Genomic DNA, 27,195 nt, shown 5'->3' with positions numbered 1-27,195 from the left:
CCCAGGATGTTCCAGTTGGCCATCTCAGCAAGTTGTTGCGTGCTGATAGCTTAGCATGGAGGATTGGAGGGCTTCAACATGGTGTTTGTAGGCTCATTGTTGGTCAAGCTTCACTCTTGGGTGAGTGGGACACGGGTTGTGTGGGAGTGGGTTTCCGTTGAGAGAGACTGACAATTGGCGTGTAGATGCCATGTTGAAAAGGTGTGACAGTGGTTTTTGTCAGGCTTAGTTTCAGCATCCATAGCTTCAGGTAGTCTGCGATTTGGGTCATGTCCATGTAAGTCTTCTACCTGCCAGTACTTGTCAGAATGGAGTAGTGCAAGATCATCAGCATAGCCGTATTGGTGTGACGTAGTCTCTGGCATGTCACTGATGTAAATGTTAAATAGTAGGGGTGATGAGCATGATCATTGCAGAACACCGCTTCTTAACCGGCGAGGCCGGCTGCACTGCAGTGCCCGTCACTCGTCTTCAGCAAAAGGGTCCGATTTTCCAGAATGTTTGTGAGAAATTGCACTATCTTTTTGTCTGGGATCATGCGGAAGAGCTTTAGGGTAAGCCCTTGGTGCCACACAGTGCCATAGGCAGCAGTGAGGTCCACCAAGATTGCTCCTGCTTTATTGCCCTTCTCAAAACTTTCCTCAATGTCCTCGGTCAGCTTAATGAGTCGTACAGTGTCCGTGTCGAAATCCAGTTTGTTCTTTTGGTATCTGTAGATCAACAACTGGCTCAAGTTTAGAGTAGTGATATTGGGCGATAGCTCTTGGGATCATCAGCTGGCTTGTTTGGTTAAGCCAGTGCCACTATAGTTGCTTTTCGCCAGATTTAAGGTATGGCCTGGAGGGTCAGGCAAGCAGAATAGAAGCTTTTCAACCATGCCAGACATTTGGGGCCTCAGTGCCTTAAGAATTCTGGAGGGATATCATCGGGCCCTTGTGCTTTCCCGCTTTAAACTTGTTTGATGACAGAAGCAAGTTCTCTGGTGCTGAAGGGGGCTGACAAATGGCCATCTGCACTTAGGACGTTCCAGAACCTGTTGCATTCCTTGCATTCCTTCTTATTTGCCACTTTACATTTGCCATTAGCTGTTGTGCTATGGCTTTAGTAGTTACAGGGCATCGTTTAGGATTAGAGGTACGGCCTGTAAGGCGATTGAAAGTTTTCCATGCAGCGCTGCTTGAGTGGGTGACCTTTTTTTGAGCAATGGTTTCTGTTTACAATGCACTGCATTATACTTTTTTGATGGATTAATTAACTATTCATAAGCTCTCGCGACTTTTTTAGTTAAAAAAAGTGTTATCGAAATATTTTGCACATAAATTAAGCTTTGTTGAATTAAAAAATTACGGTTAATAGGAGTAATCTGTGAAGTTAATTTTCTCATTATGTAAAAACATTCTTAAAAGACACTTTACTCCCAGTGAGATTAGGAATTTATAAGCCTATTGCAAGTTGCCCGACAAAAGATGTTGAATCATTAGCAAATTGTGGCATTTGAAGTTGGGTGCCCCAAGTTTTGTTCAAGGCCACTTGCACAGAAAACTAGTCACTTTTTGGTGATTTTAACCACATTTTTGAAATCCTTTGCCCCAAAAACATACAATTAGATATTTTGTTTAGAAAAATTAAGTCAGAAATGTAGATTTAAAGCCGATTTCTTCTACTGGTAAAAATGCAAATTTTCAATACGCAATTACTCCAAAACCAAATAAGTTGGAGAAGAGATTCCAATTGCATACTTAATCATTTCTTTGTATCTTCAGAATATTCAAAAATAAAATATGAGAGTCGGGGGTGTTTACCATTGGTTGAATTACAATGGAATGACTCAGTAGCTCTTCCTTCCAGTTAGCTTATAAGCATCTGAGAAAGCAATGCTGCCATCGTCCCCTTTGATACACTTTTCACCTACAACATAGATTGATTTTCTTTTTTGATTTTAAGAGTAGGCTTGAAAATATTATTTCTCATGTCAGCCAGGTTGAGATTGCTAAACTTCTCTTGCTGAGCCTTCTTTTTGGCATTATATATTACAGATTTTGCAGCTCCCTTTGTTACCAGGTGGGCTTCTTTTTTTCCATGCTTTCCAGAGCTTACTGTTCTCCTTCACTACTGTCACAACAGCTTCATTCCACCACCAGGTCGCTTTATGTTTGGCAGGCCGCCCTTGGTGTAACCACAGACCTACTTGCAAGCTTCTTTGAAGCCAGACTTAAAACTGCCCATAACCCATTCACATCATTGCACTGTCTGGCTGAATGGAGTTGCTCAGCCACATTACACTCAAAGGCACTGCGATTTGCGGTTGATTTTAACTTCCGGACACAGAGTGTTGGAGCTAGAATTATCTTTTTCTGAGGTCTAGCAATGATGTTTATGTCACTGACAAGCAGTTTGTGTTGAGAGATACATTCTTCGTTATTGATGAATTCTGCATTGTACACCAACCTTAGGTCCAAGCTTCAAACCAACTATTCTATTTGAGTCAATGCAGACCCAGGCCTGTAGGTGATCAACCGGAAAGCCAATTTCATGAAGAAGGTGTTAACGACAGCAAGATCGAGAGCAACACAAAGGTGTAACAAACTCGTTCCCTCATTGTTTCTTGAACCATAACCATAGTTACTATGAACACTGTCGAAGCCATACAAAAACTCACCTACATGTCCATTGAAATCTCCATAAATTGATAGCACTTCACCGTCAAGCACAGTAGAGACCAGAGAGGTTACTTAAAAGTGCTTGATAAAAAGAAATTTTTTCTTGCGAATGACTAACTTGAAAAGGATAGACATTGAAAATATTGATTGTTTCTTCATCATTTAAGACTCTGAGCCTAATTATACGACTGCTTGTTCGTGAGACCGATAGCATCTTGTCAACCAGACTTTTACCAATAAGAATACCAAAACCCCCAAAGCCATCACTATCACTCTTCAAAAAGCACTTATACTTTCTGTTCTTCGCTGTTACCATTCTCGCAGATTCACCTTTCGATTGGGTTTTTTGTGCGCAGCGTTTATGTCAATGTCCTTATGTGTTAACATTTCTGCAACCTCACCAACCCCTCATAGTGCCGACATTAATTGTGGCAAGACGGACTTTGGTTGTCTTCCTATCCACATTATTCCTCTGATCACTCGTTGTATCCAACTCCAAGACTGCTGGGATGAACCCCTGATCGCCCCTGTCATGTCTGTCCAGGGCTGCTGATACACCCTCGTCATCGTCAGGCGATGGTCTGGAAGTAGCCCACTCTGATTCATGATTTGCAATCATAGACTTGAAGCGGATATTCACAGCTGGATGCCCTTCCTAACGCCAACTTTAACATTTTATAGCTGTTAAAGAGTTCCTGGATTTATGAGTTTTCCTTCTCCATCATTCCACAATCTTGAGCCTTCCACTACCATAAGCTTTACCCAATGTGGACCACCAGATGTGTTCAGATGGTATTTCCTCCATCAGGACAGTAATCCTGTCCCGAGCACTCACACTAGGGGGGAGGAGATAATTTTTGTATTAACTTAAGATCTGATTTTAGGATGCAACAGTATATTTTAAGCTGTTCGGTATAATTTTTTTTTTTGCACGAAATGCTCTTGCTTGGCAGCCAAAAATAAAAGTCTGTTAAAAAATTGTTTTTTCAAACATCCGTTAATATCATGTTTTTGCGTTCATTCAGGTAAGACTAAGGGCCAAGGCACTGAAATACATTTCAGTTGTATTTAATTGCACTGCTTGCCAAGTAAGTTTAGAACTAGTCCACAAATTTTTATAGGTCGATGTTCAGACTTTTTGTGAAACTTTATCAGCAATATTTCTTGTCGGCGTGTGAGAGACTTAGCCTTGTTTGTGAAAAAGGTTTCATGCTCAAACACCAGCGAAAATAAAAGCTTAAAATGCGAAAAAAAAATTGAATTACCAACGGATTGGAGAAATGTTGGCTTGTGGGAGCCAGTGATCAAAAATGGCCTACCGGCATGGTGGCTATTTAACAACTTCTCGGCTGAGATGACCACTAGGAGCTTAGAGGCCTGATGTTGACAAGCAATTGCTTGCAACCTGTCATTGGATGCCTTCAACTAATTGCAACCGACTGTTTGCCTATACTTACGGATATTGAGCCAGCTACACTGCAGCACCAGCATAGAATCCTCTCAATTAGCCGTAAAACCCAAACACTGGCCATCTGTTGGGCTGCATGCAACCACATAAAAAAACACCATACCAACGATTAAAATTTAGAAAGCCATGTTTGAACGCTTTTGATTTTCTGAAAGTCACTTTTCTTTCCTCTTCTTTAAATCAGGTATTTGCAACACGTAGCAACAATGTAACTCTTTTTCTTCACAGAACTCAAGTAGTCGCCTGCCATTACAATTCCTTTTGCTCTCTCCAATCCCTCCATGGACATCTTCAAACCCATCAATTTGTTTTAAAATCTTCTTCATTAATTTTTTTTCATAAAAAAAGTGTTTTTCCACAGTATTAAACGAGGTCTCATTTCTATGCAGTTTCATAATATTTTTTAGCAATGAATCTTATTTAGAAATAATGAAATAGGCAATATAACAAAAAAGAACTACTGCACTCCCAGCAAGCTGGTGGCGAAGCCTATTTGCAGATCCATGTGATGCACTGCCTGGTAATTCTATATTCAAGGAAAATGTACGACGAGTCCAAATTACACCAAGTTATTGTGTTGCATATCGCGATTTCAAATATCAATTTCTCCTCAGTACAACTTTATAACAAATTTAGTAAAATTTTCAGTTGTTTAGTTCTTGTCTTAGTTCAGTCTGTTTAGGATTTGATATCCAAAATCGCAATATGCAACATTTTAACTTGATGTAGTTTGGACTCGTCGTACATTTTCTCGTTGAATATAGAAAATTGTAGTTGGCCTAAAAATCTTATTTTTTTTAACAATACTTGTGGCACTAACTTGTGAACAAAACTTTACTATAAACATGTTAACAGTTGATTTGCATTGCAGTGAAAATATGCTAGCTAACAACCAAGCAAATAACGCAAGTTTGTGTTTACTTCAATTATAGTAAGAAACGTAGTCCTTGGGCACTTTAGGTAGTAAAACGATCCGACATTCTGGTGTTAACTTTCTTAAAATGGAAATAACTCTAAGGACAGTATTCAAGTTTGCTTATCTGAAAACTCAATTTTCAGAAAATTTGAGACAAAATTAAGCAGGTCGATTGGCCTATTTGTATTGAGCTTCAAAGGGATAGAACAGTGTTCTACGAAAACTAGATTGATTTTTGTTTTCTTATTGTTTCATGGGATTACAACTTTTCCGAAACAATTTTTTGTTGAGTTTTGGAACATTTTCCTTCAATATTTATAAAAATATAATCGCTTGTATGTACAACTGCAAACTTTTTGCTTTGTGAGCGTGTTGGATTGCTTGGAGAAAATCTTGGCTTGCTTGGAGAAAGTGTTGGTTTGCTTACAGAAAGCGTTGGCTTGCTTGGAGAAAGTGTTGGCTTGCTCGGAGAGAGTAAGCTTGGCTTGCTCGGAGAAAGTGTTAGCTTGCTTGGAGAGAGTGCTTGCTTGGAGAAAGTTTTTGCTTGTTTGGAAAGAGTTTTGAAATGTTTATTTCTTTTATATATGAAAAGAAATGTTTATTTCATTGTATTTGAATAAGGTATCTAAGGTGTTAAGTTGTAGATTGAATATTTGGTAGTTGAATTAATAGTTAAACTGAAATCTTGTGAGTCATTGACTATGACAAGAGGAAGCCAAAAGAAGAAGAAACAAGTACCTTTTGGTTTGTGTGACGAAAATGTTGAAGAAGAGCTTGGTATCAGTTGTGATGCTTGCCAGAAATACTTTCACCAAACCTGCTCGAAGCTGTCTCAAGCAAGCATCCATCTCATGCAGGAATTAACAAAAAACAAGGATGAACTGATGTGGTACTGCCAATTTTGCCGAAATGATGTTAAACAAATGCTCAGCAATCTTGAACGCATCACACAAGTGACCCATGAAATAGATTATTAGATACTTTGAAAAATGACTTCAGCACAAGCTTCAAAGCTATGGAAGAAAAAATTAACATGATTGAAAACAATATTGATAAAAAACTAGTACAAAGGATGAAAGAACAAATGAATTCAGAAAGAACAATCTCGTCTTTTATGGAATTCCAGAAAGTGCGTCAGAAAATACTGAAAACAAAATCAAGGAGATTTCCAAAAATTGTCCTCATGCCCTAAAAAAATGTGACATTGAGGTGCAAAGTAAGGATAAGGATATACAGAACATTTACTGACTTGGAAAGAAGGAAGAAAATAGCACAAGGCCTCTACTCATCAAATTTAACAATCAAGAAATTCGATCAAGAATTTTGAAAAATTTACAAGACCTGAGACTGGCTATCAATGGAGAAAGACTGAAAAATTTTGTCTCAATTGACCGGTCACCTGAAGAAAGAGAACAATATGAAAGACTGAAAATTGAATTAAATCGAAGAAAAGAAGCTGGAGAAGCAAACCTTGTGATCAGAAATGGAAAGATACAGGATTTTCGACACATTCAAGAGAGGTAGAAAAAAGTTACCTGGGCAATGATAGTGAAGAATCGAATCTGAACAGTAGAAAGGAACAGTGTAAGAACATAAGCTTCAAAAGCAACAATAACACAGAAAAAGTTCAATTACCAAAAACTAATCCATCCCCCATTGACATTACTGATGACTATATTAACATTCACTCCGTGGACCTAAAACATAATGGACCCAAAAAACATGAATTTGCAACTCTCCATTGTAATACAGTAAGTTTAAAAAAATCAATACAAACTAGAAGAATTGATTATGCAACTAAAACTTCAACCACAGATCATCTGCATCAGCGAGACTAAACTGAAAGGTTACGAAAACAGTATCAATCTAAAAGGTTATGAATTTCTTCAAATAGACTCTTCAGCCAATGCTGGTGGTGTCGGAATCTATATGAAACCTGTTGTGTTAGTCTCGAATGACCACAAAAACCTCAGTCATCGCTCACGTAGCAGTCCTTGCGTCGCCCAACGGCAGGTACGCGCACAGTGCTGCGTAATTACCATTGCGTGGCGTCTCAGGGCATAACATGTATTATGCCTTTACACTACATCTCCGCCCAAGCATCGAGGTACTGTAAAGACATCACACAGAAACAGGTGTATAACCACACATTGCAAATACAGTACAATGAACAGAATAAGTTTTCACACGGTTCATGGGAAGATAATAGGGTACGGTATTAAATAAGATCAGTTAAGCTTCTGTGAGCCAGTCTCATGTATACAAGTCAAACAATCAAGAAACTTTGCGGAACGTTGTCAACTTTCCTATCGTAAGACACTTTCAAGGAAATATGGTAAATTAAAACAATATGCACTAGTAAGACACAACTATAGTCCTACATTATCTCCCTCCCAAAAAAACACAAGACGTAAGCAATTAATATGACAAGCGTTCAGGTGGTTTTGAGATCCTACCGGATCTCGTTCTTGTAGATTGGACGTCGCTGGTCTCTGTATTTGCTTTGTTGTTAACTAAGTGATTGTCAATGGAATGAGAAATTTCACATTTCACGCTAGGCCTACTACTTATATCAAATTCACCAGCCTGTGGTATTTTTACCAATGCTCTGCGGTTTCTGCGAACTGATGTTCCTTGATTGGTGTCTATGATGTATGACCGTTTGGCGTCATACTCGTTTCTCACGAACCCCTTCTGCGTGGCACTGCTGTCTCTAACAAACACCTCATCACCTGGATGGAGGGTGAGTAGCGGTCTCGCTCCATGGTGACGGTCAAAGTCTTTTTTTTGTTTGATTTGATCCTCAAGGTCAAGCTTGCGGACAAGTGCAAAATCTGGCCAATTTGGCAGCAAGTTGTCGGGAAAACATGGAAGGTTTGTCCGGAGCTTGCGGCCCATCATCAACTCTGATGGAGAAAATCCATTCCTCAATGGCGTCGAACGATAAGCCAACATTGCCAAGTACGGATCTTTGCATTTGTCGAGAAAGGTCTTCATGGTTCTGACGGCTCTTTCGGCTTCGCCATTAGATTGTGGATATCTAGGACTAGACGTAACATGAGTTATGCTAAAATTTTCTACAAAGTTTGAAAAGTCTCGGCTTTTATACTGCGGGCCGTTGTCAGAAACTAGTATCTCGGGAATGCCATAACGAGAAAACATAGACTTCATGTGATTAATGATGGAAGGAGATGTTGTACTCGATAACAAGGATAATTCGATCCATCTCGAAAAATAGTCTATCAGTAAAAGATACTTCTTACCTTTGAACTCAAATAGATCACTCGCTATTTTTTGCCATGGTCTGCTCGGTCTTTCCAAGGGCAGCATTGGTTCACACCGATTGCGGGAATGTTCCGCGCAACAAACACAACTCCTCACCATTTCCTCGACTTGTTTACTCATTCCTGGCCACCAAATTGCATCGCGAGCTTGTTGGCGACACTTGACGATTCCCATGTGGCCTTCGTGGATTTTCTCCAGGATATCCAATCGTAATGAAACGGGAATCACTAGTCTTGTTCCTCGAAGTAGCAATCCATCGTTTACGGACAATTCGCTTCTAAAGGGATAAAATACTTTTAGTTTTGGGCCTAACTTACTTAAGGTCGGCCATTCATTTGTGCAATAATGCATAATCTCACAGCACACTGAGTCATCAGCCAGACGTTCTTTGATTTGTTGTAGACGACTCTCCGTGGCTGGCAGCGATTCAACAAGAGAACAGACGAAAGCGTGGACCTGCTGACAGTCATCTTCGTCTGTTTTGGAAGGTGGCTCTACCGGAGCTCTAGAGAGTGCGTCTGCAAGGATTAGGTTTTTTCCTGGAATGTGCAAAACAGAATAAAAAAACGCATTAGGCGAATCCGAAACCGTTGCAGTCGTGGCGTCAATTCTGCTAACGACTTTGCTTCTAAGATTGCAACTAATGGCTTGTGATCGGTTTGGACAACAAACTTCAGTCCTATGACGTAATCAGAAAACCTCTCACATGCCCAAGTGACACCTAGGGCCTCCTTTTCGATTTGAGCATAGTTCTGTTCTGTGGTACTCAAAGAACGCGAAGCAAAGCATACAGGGCGCCAATCACCATTCTGTTGTTTCTGAAGCAAAACTGCCCCTAATCCAAATGAACTAGCATCTGCTGAAACAATTGTTTCTCTTGTTGGATCGTAAAAACACAATACTTTTGTGGAACAACATAACTGCTTCACTTTAACGAAGGACTTCTCTTGCTCCTCTTTCCAAGCCCACACAGAATTCTTGGTGAGTAATTCTCTCAGCGGCTTAGCTGCTTCTGAAATTTCTGAGGAAAACTTCCCTAATTGATTGACCATACCGAGGAATCTTCGAACTTCGCTTACGTTCTTTGGAGCACCCATATCGCGTATGGCTTTCACCTTGTCTGGATCGGCACGGATTCCTTCGCTGTCGATGACGTGACCTAGAAACTTTATCGACGTTTTACAAAACTCGCATTTTTCGTTTAATGTTAATCCACACTTTTGTATTCTACTCATTGTTTTGCGCAGCCTGTCGTCATGTTTGTTCTTGGTAGTTCCAAAAACTAAAATATCGTCCATTTCACAAACCACTCCCTCAATACCTCCAACGATTTGGGACATTCGTCGTTGGAAATACTCTGGGGCACTTGATATCCCGAATGGCAAACGATTAAAGCAGAATCGTCCGAACGGTGTAATAAACGTTGTCAACAGTTTTGACTGCGTTGATAGTTTGATTTGCCAGAAACCCGATTTTGCATCTAATTTAGAACTATTGAACATATTGAAAGACATGACCTTCACTTCTCTATTGCTGGATGTGAAAATCTTTGGCTAGAAATGAAACTTAAAGGCACAACAAACAAATCTGTAATAGGAGTAGTTTACCGACATCCATCATATTGTTACGATGACTTTTTAGACAAGTTTGCAAACTCAATATACAAGCGGAAAATGCATGCTACTACATATTTGGAGACTTTAACATCAACCTACAAGCTGCTGATACCGACAAAAATGTTAATCAATATACTGCAACTTGGATGTGAAAATAACGTCGACAAAGCCAATAGAATTACTGCAACTTCATCAACACTCTTGGATCATGTTTTCACTAATAACTCTGAATCAACCATTCCACACATCTTAACTTATGACATATCCGATCACCTTCCAACATATTTGATAATTAACAATAAGATATGTAAGAAGAGATGTAAATGAAGAAAATGTGGCCAAGTACTTGGACCAATTGTCAACATCCATGCAAAAACTGGAAATAACAACTAATACAAATGAAAACTTTACTAGCTTCACCTACATCTTGAGAGCAACCATTGAAGAACGTTTCCTATATCGAATGTTAAGTAGAATAAAGTCCAAACTGTATAAAAAACTTTGGATTGCTAAAGGTATCTTAGTATCTATTAAACATCAAAATAAGCTGTTCAACAAATGCTACTAAAAACACAACCGAATCAAAACGGCAGAGTATAAAAAGTATTGAAACATGCTCACACACATTAGAAACATAGCAAAACAAAGTTATTTCAAACAAAGAGTGGATAATTCCCGCACAGACACAAAAGAAACATGGAATATAATCAAGGAACTTACTGGAAAAAGATGTAAAGCTGTAACTTTGCCGCGACAACTGACTGGAAAATACTGAATACCAAAACCAAATGGACATCTGTAATCAATTAAATGATCATTTCGCTACTGTAGGAGAAAGACTAGCAAGTAAAACTCAAAGCACCAATGCACATAGGCTATTATGTCATTCATGGAAAAGTCAGTCGCTGAAACCTGTTTTGTATTTGAAACAGATAGCAATGAAATCAGCAGTCTTATAAGTGAAACAAATATTAGTAAAGCACCAGGACATGACAACATCTCAGCAAAACTACTCAAAATCTCAAGGTGTATCATTGCACCTGTCCTTGCTCAATTTTTTAATCAGTCTTTTTCAGTAGGTGTTTTCCCGGACATTCTGAAGTTAGTAAAGATTGTGCCAGTATTTAAAAAAGGCTGTAAAACACATCCAAATAATTATCAGCCAATTTCTCTACTCCCGCAAGCTGGCAAACTGTTCGAAAAAGTTATTCATACCAGGCTAAGCAACTTTCTCAACAAATATGATGCTATAAGTGATCTACAGTTCGGATTTAGAAAGAACCACAACCCTAACTGTTGCTGACTTTTATGACAAACTGCTAGAAGAAAAACAATGCGAACACAATGCGTGTATAATTTTCCTGGATTTAACCAAAGCCTTCGACACTGTAAACCACCACATAGTATTGAACAAGTTGGAACACTATGGCATTCGAGGACAAACGAATAAATTATTATCATCGTATTTGTCTCAAAGAAAGCAGTTTATAAAATATGAAGACACTTCATCAGACCTTAAAGATATTACTTGCGGAATACTACAAGGTTCGGTGCTAGGCCCACTTCTTTTTCTTCTGTACAGTATATCAACGACTTGCCCTGCAGTACTAAAATGAGTGTTAGGCTGTATGCAGACGACACAGTTCTTTTTACTTCAGGTAAAACATTGGAAGCTGTTCAAGTGGAAGTAAACAAAGAAATGCTGCATATCAACGATTGGTTAAAAGCGAACAAAATAACTTTAAATTGCACTAAGTCATCATTCTTACTATTAGAGGAGCATCAAACAAAAAGCTTTGATTATGAACAATTTAAAATACAAGTTAACGCAAATGATATTATTTATAGAACAACTTCTGCAAACTACCTCGGAATTAACATTGACGAGAATTTAGATTGGAAAGTGCATATTGATGACATATGCCAAAGACTTTCAAAAATTTCTGGAACCTTTTTCAAAATAAGAAAATACCTAAACAGAAAAGTGTTACTGAGCCTTTACATTGCAATGGCCCATACTACTATTAGTTATGGAATCGTCAGTTGGGGTTCAGCTTCAAAATAACAATTAAATCGAATATTGGTCTTGCAAAACAGAATCATACGAGCCATAACATTTAGCGAACGAACAACTACAGCAACTCCGCTCCATCAGAAGTGTTGTGTAGCCTACTACCTGTAAACCTCATCTATAAACATGAAATTGCAAAAATTATGTTTAAGTACAAAAGTGAACATCTGCCAACAATCTTTACTGGATACTTCCAAACTCAAAGAAAAATACACTACCATAACACAAGATCTTCTCAACAGAATAACTATTTTTTGCCAAGAGTTGAAACGAAGAAGTCAAGCTCTAACCTCAAAATGCAAGGTCCAAAAGTATGGAATGAAATCCCACACGAAACACGCACACTTTCCAACGTCAAAGCCTTCAGTGATAAACTGAAATTACATTATATAAAAACGACGACAAATCAGTTCCTTACATGAAAAGCAACTTAGCCTACCTCTACAAACAATTACGCTGTTTAAGTTGATTATATCAAACACTGACTTATTGCCGTTTATTGTTTAATGCCATTATTGTTTAATGTTTAATGCCATCTTCATTAATGACCAGTTGGGAGAAGCTGACTAAATGACCAAATGGTCTTTCGCTGCTCCTGGTTAATCAGATTGAATTTGTTAACACTGAGCGTACTTATGCGTTCCTCTATGTTCATGAACTGTTTATTATTGTGATGTAAGCTTATTGTATATCGTACTATTATAAAATCTGATTGGCAAGTAAAGTTATTTTTCTTATAAAAGTAATTTGTTTTTCAGATTTTTACTGGCGATACGTCTGAGGTCGAGTCTTTTCCAAAAGAGAAAGTTTTTCATTTTCTTGAGGGGATATCAAAGAGTTTGGTTGTTGCATATTTGGTTAGTCACAATGTTGTTGAATACTATTGCTTACAAGCAGGGTTGGTTGGGTAAAACCTCTGGGAGGTTTTTCCCAGTTTTCCCCGGGTAAAACTGGGGGAAACTGAGTAAAACGGGGGAAAACTGGGGAAACCCCCAAAACTTCTAAATGGGTTGTTTGTGGAGTTTCTTATGCAATATAGTGACTAGCCAGCTGTTTAACTGTTATCTCATGACGTTTTCCATCTAAATTGCATCAATACTTAGATAAAATCACAGAGTGATATTTCAGGTTTTTCTTTTGACACTTTCTCAATGCGTACTGACTCACTGTCTGCTGGCAGTACCAAACTACCAATAGTAATTTCTTATTGAATTCAGATGGTCTACCTCCAGCTCAAGGACCACGCCAGTCAGTGTTGTGCTGTTGTACTAATTGCTTCAGTTCAAATTGCAGCTTGCAAACCAACTGATATCTTCCAGCACTTAGTGAAGTCAAAACACCCCAACACCTTCTCAGTTACTTGATAGATCATAGAAGAGATGAAAATGTGGAGAACATGTTGATCAAGCTTTGGTAGAGAGTTTGCTTTGTTGAACCATAGAGAAATAAAACATAGTAACTTTAGCGGGTTTAGCATACTTTATTTCACACAAAATATAACACAATTAAATAAAATAAACTCAAACGTTTTCGACACGTACGTGTGTCCTCATCAGGAATTAAATCTGCAATACATAAAATGAAAAATCGTAAGATAAATTTGACTATGCACTGTAACTGTAACGACACTCTGGACTGAAAGCACAAACTGAACAAATGATACGAGAATGATTGCGAGTAAATTATGCGGTAGGAAACAGATCACGTGAGGTGTAGACTACAGGCATTGGACAAAACAATTAGAACACACACAAAAGGAACGACGAGCCACAGGCGAATAACTGCCGGTTGAGAGATGGATTGTTACGTTTGATTCTTAAGGCTTTCATGATCTTAGTCTGAAAATCAGATCTGCCTCGAGAGATGATTTTAAATTGGTCGATCGAGACATTGTCAGTGCACGTTTCACAAGAGCCGATGTGCTCTTTAATTGCACCTTTAGTTGTTAGGTTTGGGTTTAAGTGCTCCCCGGCCCTTGTCAACAAATGTCTGGTTGACATAACAATGTATGTCTGGTTTGCGTCACGCAAACAACTACACTTATACACAACATTTGAAGAAAGAGCAAAGGGGGTAGGCGACTTCAATTGAAAATATTGGTGCACTTTAAATGTTTTATACACAAGATAAATGTCACATGAAAATTTCTTTTTTATAAGTTTAGCTAGGTTTTTCGCAAAAATTGTTGAATCTTTTCCTAGGTAGGGTATATTAATGAAATAACTAAAATCTACTTCTTCAGGCGTGTCTTTTGGTTCATCAGCCATGAAGATGTTTAAGACTTTATTGAAAAAGTGAAAAGGATATCCATTTAAATAAAACATGTTTTTTAATTTCTTGATTTCTTTCTGAAACAACTGATCATCAGAACACACCAAACGAGCACGAGATAACAGACACAAGATTAAACCAGATTTCCATTTCCTAGGGCATAGAGCGTTATAATTTAAAAGCAAGCCAGTGTTGGTAGGTTTCCGCCAAATCCAGGTGTCAAAAGCCTTTAATTTCAATTTCAACATCTAAAAAAGCGATGGTATCATTGGATTTTTCAAGTGTAAATTCGATATTTTTATGTTGCGAATTTAAAAGGTTCAAAAATTTTGAGCACGATTCATCATCATCAAAAATGGCGAAAATATCATCAACATAACGTAAATACAGTTTGGGATAAAAATCACGATAAAATTCAAATATTTTGGTTTCGATGTGTGCCAACAAAAAGTTTGCCAGTGTTGGGCCCAATGGGGAACCCATGGTGACGCCATCTATCTGTTGAAACAAACTATTGTTGTACAGGAACATGCCTTCTGTGGCTAAATGTAATAATTTTATGAAGTATTTTTTCGCAACATTAATATTTTTCTTAATGGCATTCTGTACCTACTCATTCTAGCCATCATGTCTCTTTTTTATTTTTGGTTTGCCTAATGTGTATATGTTTTTATAGTATGATTATATCAAAAACAGTAAAATTGTAGTTGATAAAGATTAAGTTTCCAAAATAGTCTGTACCCAATAATTTCCTTTTTTTGGGTATAAAAGTTACCAGCCACAGACAAAAGTTTTTCTGATGGGTTTGATATTGAAGTTATCCCATAATGTAATTGTGAATCAAATTGTAATGTGGACCCATATCTTTTTGAAATTGCAATTACACAACAACAAAATATCTCAATATCGATTATTATAATTATGTAAACTCTGCCCATCAGTCCTTTTTGTTCAATTCTTGTGATTTCAGTATATAATTCATCATAAAGCTAGAATATCAATTATTTGCACTTTTCATATGACATCAAGTATTTATGATTTTAAAAGTATTTTTGTTAAACATGTGCAAATATGATGCACATAGCATGATGGACTTTCAGTTTCTTGCAAGCTGAAAGGTTTGGAGTAGCATAGATTGATTAATGTCACTGGTTTGATAAGTTATTTATAAATATTTTTGTGCAAATTTAATAATATTGAGTTATTTTTTGACTATCTTCACAATGAAATGATTGAGCTAGTTTTGGTCTGTTTTTTTGGCAATTAGGCTGGAAATTATAGGGTCATCAATATTTAGCGTTACAATCTATTTCATCCATCGAGGTTCTGGCTAAAGAGTCGAGAGTGTCGTATGGGACCATGTCAACTTTACTCCGAAAGGACCTGAAGATGTCTCCATTCAAGCATGCCAAGAAACAGCAACTTTCTGCTCAAGTTGTTGATAAACAACTCCAAAGATCCTAGATTCTTCTTTCCTGCATTCAGGATGGCATGCTACTGATCTCGTTTTCAGTGATGAAAAGAAATTTGATGTTGAACATCACTTTAACACCCAAAACGATCGGGTTTGGTCGAGGGATGGGGATGAAGCATCTCGAGTGGTGACAAGGAAACAATGTGCCGCCTCAGTGATGGTCTGGGCAGCTGTGACAGAGTCCGGTAAAAGACCCCTCTTTTTTGTTGACCAGAGGGTGAAATTGAACCAGCAAAACTATCGAGATGACATTCTCATTGGCGCATTGTTGCACTGGGCCCAGAAGCACTTCAAAAAACGTCCCTGGTCTTTTCAGCAGGACTCTACACCATCACATGTGGCTAAAAAGACTCCGGAGTGGCTTTCCGAGAATGTCCCGCACTTCATTCCCAAAGAGGAATGGCCCCCATCTTCCCCCGATCTGAATCTCCTTGGTCATACCTTGAGAGCAAGGTCTCGGCCACTCACCATCAAAGTTTGGAAGCTCTGAAGAAGAAACTGCAGAAGGAGTGGGCCAAAGTCCCTCAGAAAGTAATTCGTGACACATGCAAGGCTTTTCCTAAACGTCTTCAACTAGTTATTGACGCAGATGGAGGACATATTGAATAATATTTTGTGTATTAACTCTCTATTGCTTTTTCCACAAAAATACATTTGCAAAAATTCTAAATTTTCTTTCATTTCATAAATATAACCAATTTAAGTTGTAACGATAAATACTGATGACCCTGTACAAACTATTCTGGCTCTATCGATATTTAGCTGCTGCTGGCAAGTAATTGTTAAAGTCTCATTTCAAATTGTTGTTAAATCGAGATAATATATATTATGTACCACAAAAATATATGAATATCACTTAAAGTTAATTCAGCCTTGTTGTTTCTGTTTTGTTGCCAGTGGTTTCGTACACTGCCAAGTTGATGGCTGTAAAGTTATTAGGCTATACTACTTAAGAAATTATAAAAATGTTGCGTTTTTAAAAAGATATTTGCGACGACAAAATTTGAGCAAATTTTGTTTTTTCCTCCCCAAAATGTTTTTTATTCTCCTACGGCTATGACTTTATGACTGCTCAGTTCTTATGTCTCAGGAACACGTCATTTTCACATGGAAAGACAACACAAATGAATTTCACAATGCATTGGCTCAAGCCTATCTTGACAAAGTGGTTGCTGCAGTGGGCATGGCCGGTAAGGATGCAGGTGAGGATCGGTATAGGTGAAGTGAAAAATCTCATGAACTGAACAATGACTTTCCACATGGTGGTGTAGGATATACGCCCCTACTTCAACAAGTCACCACAAGTTGACTTCTTTAGTTAGTTAGACATAGAATACGACATCTAATGACTCAGTTTATAATGAAACTCTCCTATTCTCTAGACTGATTAACTTGCAAACTTTTATTTGAAAAGTTCAATCCCTTGCAGAACATGACCCAAAGGAACTATAACAATTGGCTGAAAATTTCCAATTTTGGACAGTTTTGTTCAATGCTATTTTAACTGGTGCAAAATAAATTATATTGTTATTAAGTGTGCAAGAATCAAGCTTCACTGCACAAATGGTCCGGCGGTAATGCACTGTTGTACACCTTAGAGCAGTGGTTCCCAACCTGGGGTGGGCGAACCCCTTGGGGTTTCGTGAGAGAGCATTTGGGGGTCCGTGATTACCTTGATGAATTTTGGAAAAAAAAAACGAAAAGCGATCATTTTACTTTCATTTCTCTCTTTAAATGCAAATGTGTCAAGCTCAAGCATCGCCTGGACGTTGAAGATGACATGCATGTTGCATTGTCAAAAACTCAACCTCAGCTCAGTCGTTTAGTTCAGGAAAGGCAACAACAGCAGCCATCTCATTAAATTTGCTTACGTTGAAAAAGTTTCGGCATGGCACTTTGGGTAACCTTAATATTCAAATACTGCTGACATTTCTTAAACAATTCATTCATTTTCTTATTTGAGCAACTGTTTAACCTGATATTTGCCGCAGGAGTCATGGCGGCAGTGCAATGTGACACAGTACAGTAGTTGGGTAGTATAATTATTACAATAGTCAATAGTATGTTAATTGAGTTTCAGGCAAAAATTGAGATAGGGTTCCGCAGAATTAATAATTTGTCTACAGGGGTCCGTGACAACAAAAAGGTTGGGAACCACTGCCTTAGAGGCAACACTGGTTGCGTCATGCTTGCACTGCTTTTGTACACGTATAGCATAGTTTCTGAAGGAGAGGTGCCTCAAAGAAATGAACTGACCACTTTAGTGTCAAAGGCTTCAATGCCTTATCTTTTCAACCTCGAAGCTTGGAATCAAGTATTGGACCGTCTTTAATCCTTTTTTTATTGGAATTTGCATTTCTTTACTCTTTCTGAAATGTGTACAAACTGTACATTCCAGTTCATTTCATATGTAAATTTTTTGCCGTCATCTTGCACCAAATATTTGAAATTTCTGTCTGATTTTGTTTATTTTTGCCGGTTTCTCTAATTATGGTGGATCTAATGTATAACCAGATGGTCTTCAGTGATAATGACTCAAGCATTACGTAGGCTCGGCACCATCTGTAGCTTCTAGTCATGCTCATCGAGAGACTAAATATGTCTCATATTTTTCCCAATTTGGAAAACTGTTTTCGAGTTTATCATGGTTTAGGAACAATGGAAAAACTGAACATTTTGCAGTTTCAGTGGATGCTGTAAGTTTGTGATACTCAAGTCTACGTAGGCGTGCACTGATAGAATTTCCATAGCAAAATACATCAACAGCACTGCAAAGGTCCACGAAAAAGTTAAATTCTTTTGTGGTATAACTTTTTATTGTTACATTTTTTTGACATTAGACATGGTCCCATAGATTCTGCAACAGGTTCAGGTTTGATTGTGTTAACATTATATGTAGCAGTCGTTTGATTTATTTCGTTTCATGAAAAACAAACAAAAATGTATCGAATAGATGGCGAAATACAGAGCGCAGTAGCCCATAGAGGCATAGAATAACAGCCACAAGCACATAATTGTCAATACAGAAATGGAATGAAATTGAGCAACTAGAAGTTGCGAAGAGATCAACAATTATTGTCTTCGAGTCAAGCAACCACCTTTTCAATTATGCAGACGTTGAGTTTCTACACGAATAACTATAAAAGATTATTAAAGCTTATATTCGTATACAGTAGCAGATCCAAGGGGAGCACTTGGTCATGTCTATCACCAAAATTGAGAAAGAACAGTTATTTTTCACCGCTTTTTGCAAAAAAAATTTGGTGGCTTTGCTCGCTTCATCACATTTCTTTTACCGCCTACCTCGAAAATGAAGCAGTGAAGCCATTGTCTAGCACAGTGGTTCTCAACCTTATTGACCCACAGACTATTCTCAAGCTCGCCTATATATCCGCGGACTCAAGCTATATATTAACAAAAAATAGTTTTTTTGATTTCTATCCAAGAGAGTTTAATACGGTATCAACGAAAAAAGCAAGCACTGTTTTTCACTCAACACATACTCAATGAGAGCCTTGTCCTTGAACTTGCTTGACAAGTTTATCGAATTCCGGAATTATGGTTGTCAGTGCACATCTGATGTCATCTGAAAGACTAGGCTCCATCGACTGCACATTTGCCCAAAATTGAGTCAAAGAAGCCTTTTTAAACTTGTCTTTCCACATCTGTCGGCTTTGCAATTCAAGCAAATGTTCAGCAATGCAGTCCATATCTGAATGAAGTTCTAGCGCTGACACCTGAAAAGGATTCCGAACCCAATTAAAGATCCTGCAATAATCGTTGGAAGGAATATAACGATCCAATTCAGAAAGAAATGTGTTGAGGTGCTCAAGAAAGATGGGAAGAATGACGCCCAAATTGATATCTTTCTCTTCCACAAATAAGTTCAATCCTGGGAAAGCAGCTAACCTCCCACTTTTCATTCGATGCATCCACAGCTTTATTTTACGTTTGAATGCATCAATACTTTCCAAAACATCAAAAAATAGTTTCTCTTTTCCTTGCATAGAACCATTCAGTTGGTTTACATGGCTGAAAACATCGGCCAAAAATAGCAACTTTACAATCCATTCATCATCACGAAAGCGATCAGCAAGTTCATGATTTTGCTCTTTTAAAAAAGCATGGGTTTCCTCTTTAAGAGTAGCCACTCTCTCAAGCACCTTTCCTCGTGACAACCAACGAACAGTTGAATGGAACATAAGCCCACTGAGTTCCGCTCCCATTTCGTCACACAAAGCACGAAATGCGAGTGTTCAAAGGACGAGATTTAATATAATTTACCACAGATACAACCTCTTTGAAAACTATGGCAACATTTTCTTGTATTTTCTTTGTTGCCAAATTTTCTCTGTGGAGAAGACAATGAACAACCGAAATGTTATTGTTTTTCTTTTTCACAAAACTCATGAAGCCTTTCTTACTTCCCATCATGGCTGGAGCACCATCAGCACAAACAGACATGCAATTAGACCACTCAAGCTGATGTTCTTCAAAGAAGTAATCCACTTTCTTGAATATTTCTTCTCCTGTGGTATTTTTAGCAAGTGGACGGCAAAACAGAAACTGCTCAACGAAATCATTTGTGTCAAAATATCGCACAAACACCATGAGCTGTGCATCACTTCCGATATCGGCTGTCTCATCCAGTTGCAAACTAAATCTTTCACAGCATCTTATGGCGCGATTGTTTGTTGCAGAACATTTCTTGAGATTTCTTCGATACGCCGCTTCATGGTGTCGTTTGACAAAGGAACCATTTCCAGTTTGTTAGCAACAGCATCACTACACATTATCCTGGCCATTTCAACAGATGCTGGTTTAATCAAATTTTCTCCAGCTGTGTGAGGTGCTTTTGCACAAGCGATTTTCCATGCAACCGCAAAAGAAGCACGCACTGCATGACTGTGAGAATATACTATTCCTCCCCAAGCAGTTGGGCGATCAATGCGACTTTGCTTCACCTGATGCTCTTTTTCTTTAAATACTTCAAGAGATTTGTTAACAAAATTTCCATGGTTTGATTGTAGGTGCCGACGAAGTTTCGTGTCTTTTAAAGAGCTGTGAGCTTTACGTTTTATTTGTAATACAATATGAACTGACTACTAGCAAAAGCAACAGTGCTCGCGGACTCATCCAGGCCCTTCCGCGGACTCATTTGAGTCCGCGGACTCGGGGTTGAGAAACACTGGTCTAGCAAAACATAGTCTCCTGCTCCTAACGGACGTCGAACCTATCATATACTGTATAGTGTAAGTCTTGTTAATCACTTAACGAACAGTTTACCAGCTTCACTTATTATCATAAGTCGAATGCGCCATCACAGCATCCTCAGTTTGATCATGTCAAAAGCAAAGATAATAATAAAATTCTTCAAAAGTTTCAAGTTTAGGTATTGTGGCGTAACAATTGCATATTGTGCCACCATGGAAACAATTAAACAAAATATATAATCGAATACTCATTTTGAATTTTGATTCTATTTGAATAAGACCTTCTGATAATCCGTTAGGTGAAACAATTTGTAAAGGCTTCACATAGTGATAACTATATTTGATTTAATCGAATACTAATAACTAATGAAGAAACGTAACATATAAACTGAAATAGAGTAGAAAACAAGAGAGTCTATAACTTTTATCAAATGAGGTAAATGATATGTAATTGTTTATTCACTGTAGACTGTAGCGTCGTCATTCAAGAAATTGATTAATGTAAATACCCTTTAAATGTAAATTGTAAATAACTTTAATTATATATTATGTAAATAACTGAGAAAATAGTGCAACACTTCGAAGTTGAGACAATGTTTGCTCAAACCGATCAACTGTTAAACTATAACTTATTCCAGTGATAATATAGGTCAGAGGTAAAATGCGTCTTGTATGTCCTACTAAGCTTATAGGGGAAATCGGGGAGACCTTGGAAGAAATTCAAATTGCAATGGAGGACTGTATCCTACAATTCTGTACAAGGCTAGGTTATTCAAACTATGTTAAAAACTAAAAGTGATAGAAATCTAATCAAAACATAGAGAGCCCAAAATGTAGGCACAAAACTCATGCTCAGCAAACGTTTCGGAACCTATACTGTCTTCATTTTCAGTGCTATAAATGTAAGCAATCCCTGATGCCGTATAGTTTTTGACTATAAGGCATATATAAAACTATGCGGTATCAGGGATTGCTTACATTTATATCACTGAAGATGAAGACCATATAGTTTTCGAAACATATGCTGAACATGAGTTTAGTATCTACATTTTGGGCTCTTTATTTATTGATGGAAATCTTTCTGTCACAACTCTAACGTCTACACAAATGTAGATTTAATTTGAATTTTGTCAAATGCAAAATGTGCACATTAAGAAAAAAGCATTAAGTGCCACAAAATACGCAAAAAAAATTCCAAAACAAAATCAATATGTCTGGGTTGCCCCGATACCTCCTGCCAATCGGCTTACTTTTCAGGACTTCCACTTTTCATATTGTCTATATCCAGTATCCACACATTCTCTGTGATCGTTTGTATTATTTGACTTTGCTTTGAATGTGTGTATTTATACTCGCAACAAAAATAAACGCCAATCAATCAATCTATTTTCTCGTAAAAATTTTGTCTTGATAAAACTCTGGTATCCTCCAAAAGCTTTTTTTCTAAATCTGCTCTTTTTCGTGTATTAACACTGTGGAAGAACTACAATCCGATGTCCAAATGATTTAAAATCTATTTTTGACAATACCAATTTGAAATAGCATTTGCTCGAGTTTGTTTCGCTAGTTCAATATCATTTTTTTATAATTTAACGAGCCATCTATTGCTAGTTTTCATTTTTAAGGGTTTGTTTCCACGGGCAATTGACGTTTCCATTTGTGGGCCTGTGGGGTATGCAAAATTTTTGAAGAATTATGAAAGGTATACCACGAGAAAAAAGGTTAAAGAGCATTGAGTTATAGGTTAACTCTTTCAAATTAAACAAACCGATATGTTCTACAACTAAAGCTGTCATGGTATTGTCAGTTCTAGTTCGATTTCAAGCAGCTTCGGTTGATAAACTTTATAGCCAGGGTTGCCATACCGTCCTTATTTCTAAGATTTGTCCTTATTTTGAAGGGCCAGGTCTTAGAAAATTTAAATGTCCTTATTTCTAAGAAATGTCCTTATTTTCGACCTGCGTCCTTGTTTTGTCTTACTTTCAACTATTACAGAACTTCAATCGTTTTCCTCTGGTATCCGGTGTTGCATAAAAGTCTAAAATTAGTCTAATTAGTTTCCTCTAGTCATCAGATTCTTCAACGCCAAAGTTGGAGTGCGAGTGCATCTTCTTGACCTGTGATTGATGCCAGGCGAGACCTCGGCACAGATCATGAACTTTATTCTCTCCTCTATTCAAGAGAATGGCCTAGACATGAAACAGCTGTCATCCTTTTGTACCAATAATGCACCAGTGAATTTTGGAGGATCACAGCATAGTGAAAAAAACAACGTCTTCTCTCGTCTCAAAAAGCAAACATTGCATCTGATCCTAGTCGGCTGCCCTGCTCATATTTTGTATAATGCAGCAGAGAAGGGATCAGAGCACCTCACACTTGACATAGAAACGATCGTACTGAAGATTGGTTGCAACTTCAAAAGCCAAACTGGTAGAACGATGAGGCTCAAGCATTTCTGCGAGGAGCTTGATAGCAACTACTCGACTCTGCCAACTCACACGCCGACTCGATGGACCACACTTGATCCTGTACTGGAGCGAATGATCGATCTCTGGGAACCACTCAAAGCGCATTTTCTTTCGCTGAAACATCCACCAAGAATATTGGAGGATTTCTTTAAATCAGAAGAGTCACTAATCATCGTATCATTCCTCCACAGCGCTTTCTTGCTCTTCAATAAACCACTGTGACTCCTGCAAAAGTCAACTGTATTGTTTCCAGAACTGGCAGAGATAATTGAATCTTTCAGGATCAAAATATTGCAACGCCAGTGTTTAGGGTTTTTCGGAGCAACAACAGACAAACAAACTAAGATCAGTCGATGAAGAGCATGCTAAGGTTTTCAAAGCGAGCTTTCAGGAGTTCAGCACCATTACTTTGGAATACTGTATATCAACAAGTGGTATCGACTTCAGAAGCACCCAACGCACATCAACTGGACCCTGCTGAAAGATCAAGCAATCGAGTACGAGGAAGTCAAGGGGTTGGCGAAGCAAGTTGATCCACTAATGGCAATGAAAGATGAGCTGTTCGATGAGGTCTCGGCTGTTAACGCTCTGCTCAAGAAGATTCCAGATGATGTGTTCAGCAAGGATGAACCTGCCAAGTGGATGAAGATTTTTACCGGAAACAATTCTTTTCCGCTGCTCTACATGCTGGTTAGCATCATTTTTTCCCTACCGGTCAGCAATGCGTTTGTGGAAAGAGTGTTCTCTCTTGTTTTGGCGCAGTGGACCAAGGAAAGGAACAGACTTACTGAAATGACAGTCAAATCTCAGCTACAAGTAAAGATAAACCCATATCTGAGCTGCGGTGATATTCATGAAGCAATTTCTAATAACAAGGAGTTGCTGGAGCAGACTGCTTCTTGCAAAAAGTATGGAATGTGATATGACACGGCTCGTATAAATACAAAGTATGTCCAAAAACGTTTTTTAAATGCTAATCTAATTTTTCGGTTGTCCTTATTTTTAGGTCCATGTCGATGGCAACCCCGTCTATAGCAGTGGTTTTCAACCTTTTTGTCTTGGCGGACCCATTTTGGTGCCTCAAAGCGCTTGCCGACTCCTAAATAATTTTATCTGAAATTTTAGTATATCGCGTCTCTTAACGGAAACAAATCTTTCATAAGTTCTGAAGAAAAATAGAATTTTGCGACCTTTACCAAGAACTTATCCTTTTTTTGTAATCAACATTTTGTTGTAATTACTTTCATTGTAAAACTGTGAATGCTAATAAACTTTGACTCACGTTTGCATTTCAAATATACTAAGAGTGATGAAATGTATGTAGATCGTTTCTTACTAACCTGAAATTTTGAAGAGTGTAATTTTTAAAGTATCCAAGTCACATTTTGTTCAATTGGAGTTGAAACTTAACTTGGAAATCTTGGACTTAACTACTTTTAAAATTACACTCTTCGTTTATAAATTAAGTACCAGCTCAGTGGCCGACTGGTTTCGGCTATGGCGCCGGTAGACCTGAGATCGATACCAGGTTGGGTCAAACCGAAGACTTTAAAAATGGTACCAATTGTATTTTTTTCTTGCATAGCGCAGTGAGAATAAGTTTGGTAGTAATGTGATGACACCGTAAACCTGATATAAAATTTAAAATGGTGCTGTCGCTAGAAGACCTTAGCCTAACCACAATATTACTATTATTATTCTTAATTAAGTACTAATCAATAATAACCTGAGTATTAATCAACCCCTTTGAGTTTTCAAACAACGCACCAGGCCGTCATGTCAAAAAGTTTAAAAATCACTGTAATACTGTACTATTGTGTGCACAAATAAAGCACAACAAATTTTTAAATGTTGTTTATAAATCGTATTGCAAATTTGAAAACTTCCCGGGACGCGGAATTTTTTTTCTCACGAACTTTTTGTTACTTCGCATAGAGTTTGTAGGGTTAGGGTTAATTCTTAATCAATTCGGAAAATCTTACTTTTAGAGTGACCAGAATCATTTTCTTTTCTCAACTTTTTTAAACTTGACTAGACTAGGTGTGTTTTCAGGCTACGTTTTTTTTTTCACGTTCAATGTTTAGATATGGACCTGGAAGGCAAAAATCAGCTGCTGACTTTGAAAACCGCGCGAAAAAAATGAATCGGTAAAAACAGTTACGCGCACCGTGCAGTAACCAGTAATGGCTACACTTACAGAAATATACAAATGAGACAAAAATTCGCTCCCGGGACTCCCTGAAAACGCTTTGTGACCCCTTGGGGTCCGCTTACCCCCGGTTGAGAATCGCTGCTCTATAGCATACCAAATCTCAACACAAAGTTCCATGGTGTAGTATACAGCACTGAATCTGTTTGCATATCTACCATTGAATTACCAGCATCACATATGAGAAGTCAGTGCTAATGACTGAAATGGTTCACCGATCTCAACTAAGCTATGTTCAATTATGGACCCAGTTTTAACGTCTTTGATTTTCAATTTGTCTCTAGAATGCAATTACCCTGATGTTGTTGTGTCCGCATTCATCTCATGTCGTACACAGGTGGTCAGTTGCAGCTCGACGTTGAGGAGACAAAGATGAAGCTTTTGAATTTCCTTGAGCAATCCGAACATTATGACCCGGAGCGCATCTTGCACGATTTTCCTCAAGATAGTTAGTTGTTTGGTTACTTCAACAAAAAGTGAAATATTTCATTTTTCTGTGTCAATTAAAATAATGAAAATTCAATAGCAAAGGAAAAACAATCATTCATAACTCTTATAAAAGAGTGATTTAGACTACATATTCATGTGAGGTTGTCTATATCTGGTTCAACCGTGACAATTGAAGAAGATATAAAATGTTAAATCCTGTTGTGTTAATTACATTCATATGTTGGTTGTACAACAAAGTAGAATACAGCTCAGTTTATCCGTGATAATCCGTTTGATCTACAGAACTGTACAGAGAAAGAGCCATTCTGCTTGGGAGAATGGGAGATTTCCAACAAGCTATTGCCATTTACGTCAACACACTTAAAGACTACGACAGCGCAGAGAGATTTTGTGCAAAAATGTTTGCCACCAATCCGAGTGCAAACAATCACGTAAGTATTACGTTAGAATTCAACCTGATTACAGCAAAGCAAGGATAGAAAAACATGAATACAACGTTGCGATGGCTATACCAGCATACCTGCAATCTAATAAAAGAACAGAAGCGTTCAAGGAAAGATGGCAGCGATGCAAATATCATTCTCACCTTGAGATCACTGCCACCATGGGGAACCCCATGTATTTTCATGACTAAGCTTTTAACGATAGTTTCCGTCTGATTCAAGACACGTACCAAGAAAGTCGGGCGGAAGTGAGGTGTGGGAGCAGAAAACATTCAGGAGTTCGAAGTTACGGTCGGGTTGCAACAAGGATCTGTACTTAGCGGTTCCTCATTTCTGTTATTATGGATTGCTTAACATGATATTGTGCGGATCTCCAAACGTTGGCAAGTGCTCGATGCCAATATTTGATATCGCACTGGGTTAGATTTGAGGGTTGGACGTCACGCCATGTCGATTCCAATGTTTGCAACGGGTTGTGTCCACACGCCACGATGGTGCGTGGTGCAATGGTCGAGTCTCTTTGAGGTTCTTGCTTACGTTATGCATCCATTTGTCATACTGAAAGTGAATAAGACATGAAGGCCGATCGAACGAAAATAGACGACGCCATACTCGAATTTCACCCTTGTTTGGGATTATCAGTGGTGCATA

General features: G+C 38.0%; 1 protein-coding gene across 4 annotated transcripts in view; it reads left to right on the top strand.

The window, feature by feature from the left end:
• LOC145767516 (vam6/Vps39-like protein) overlaps nucleotides 1-27,195 on the top strand; it is a 178,973-nt gene that overhangs the window by 147,300 nt on the left and 4,478 nt on the right. For 3 of the 4 annotated variants that reach the window (XM_082579352.1, XM_082579351.1, XM_082579354.1), the window contains exons 15-18: nucleotides 12,775-12,873; nucleotides 16,852-16,963; nucleotides 25,989-26,099; nucleotides 26,384-26,532. In XM_082579352.1, coding sequence (XP_082435478.1) covers nucleotides 12,775-12,873; nucleotides 16,852-16,963; nucleotides 25,989-26,099; nucleotides 26,384-26,532 — 471 coding nt within the window. The remainder of the gene's footprint in view (nucleotides 1-12,774; nucleotides 12,874-16,851; nucleotides 16,964-25,988; nucleotides 26,100-26,383; nucleotides 26,533-27,195) is intronic. The other variant, XM_082579353.1, reaches the window with a different exon arrangement.

Source organism: Aplidium turbinatum, chromosome 3 (genome assembly GCF_918807975.1).
Source record: "Aplidium turbinatum chromosome 3, kaAplTurb1.1, whole genome shotgun sequence".
NCBI lineage: Eukaryota > Metazoa > Chordata > Ascidiacea > Aplousobranchia > Polyclinidae > Aplidium > Aplidium turbinatum.
This window is presented reverse-complemented; position numbering and strand designations above follow the sequence as displayed.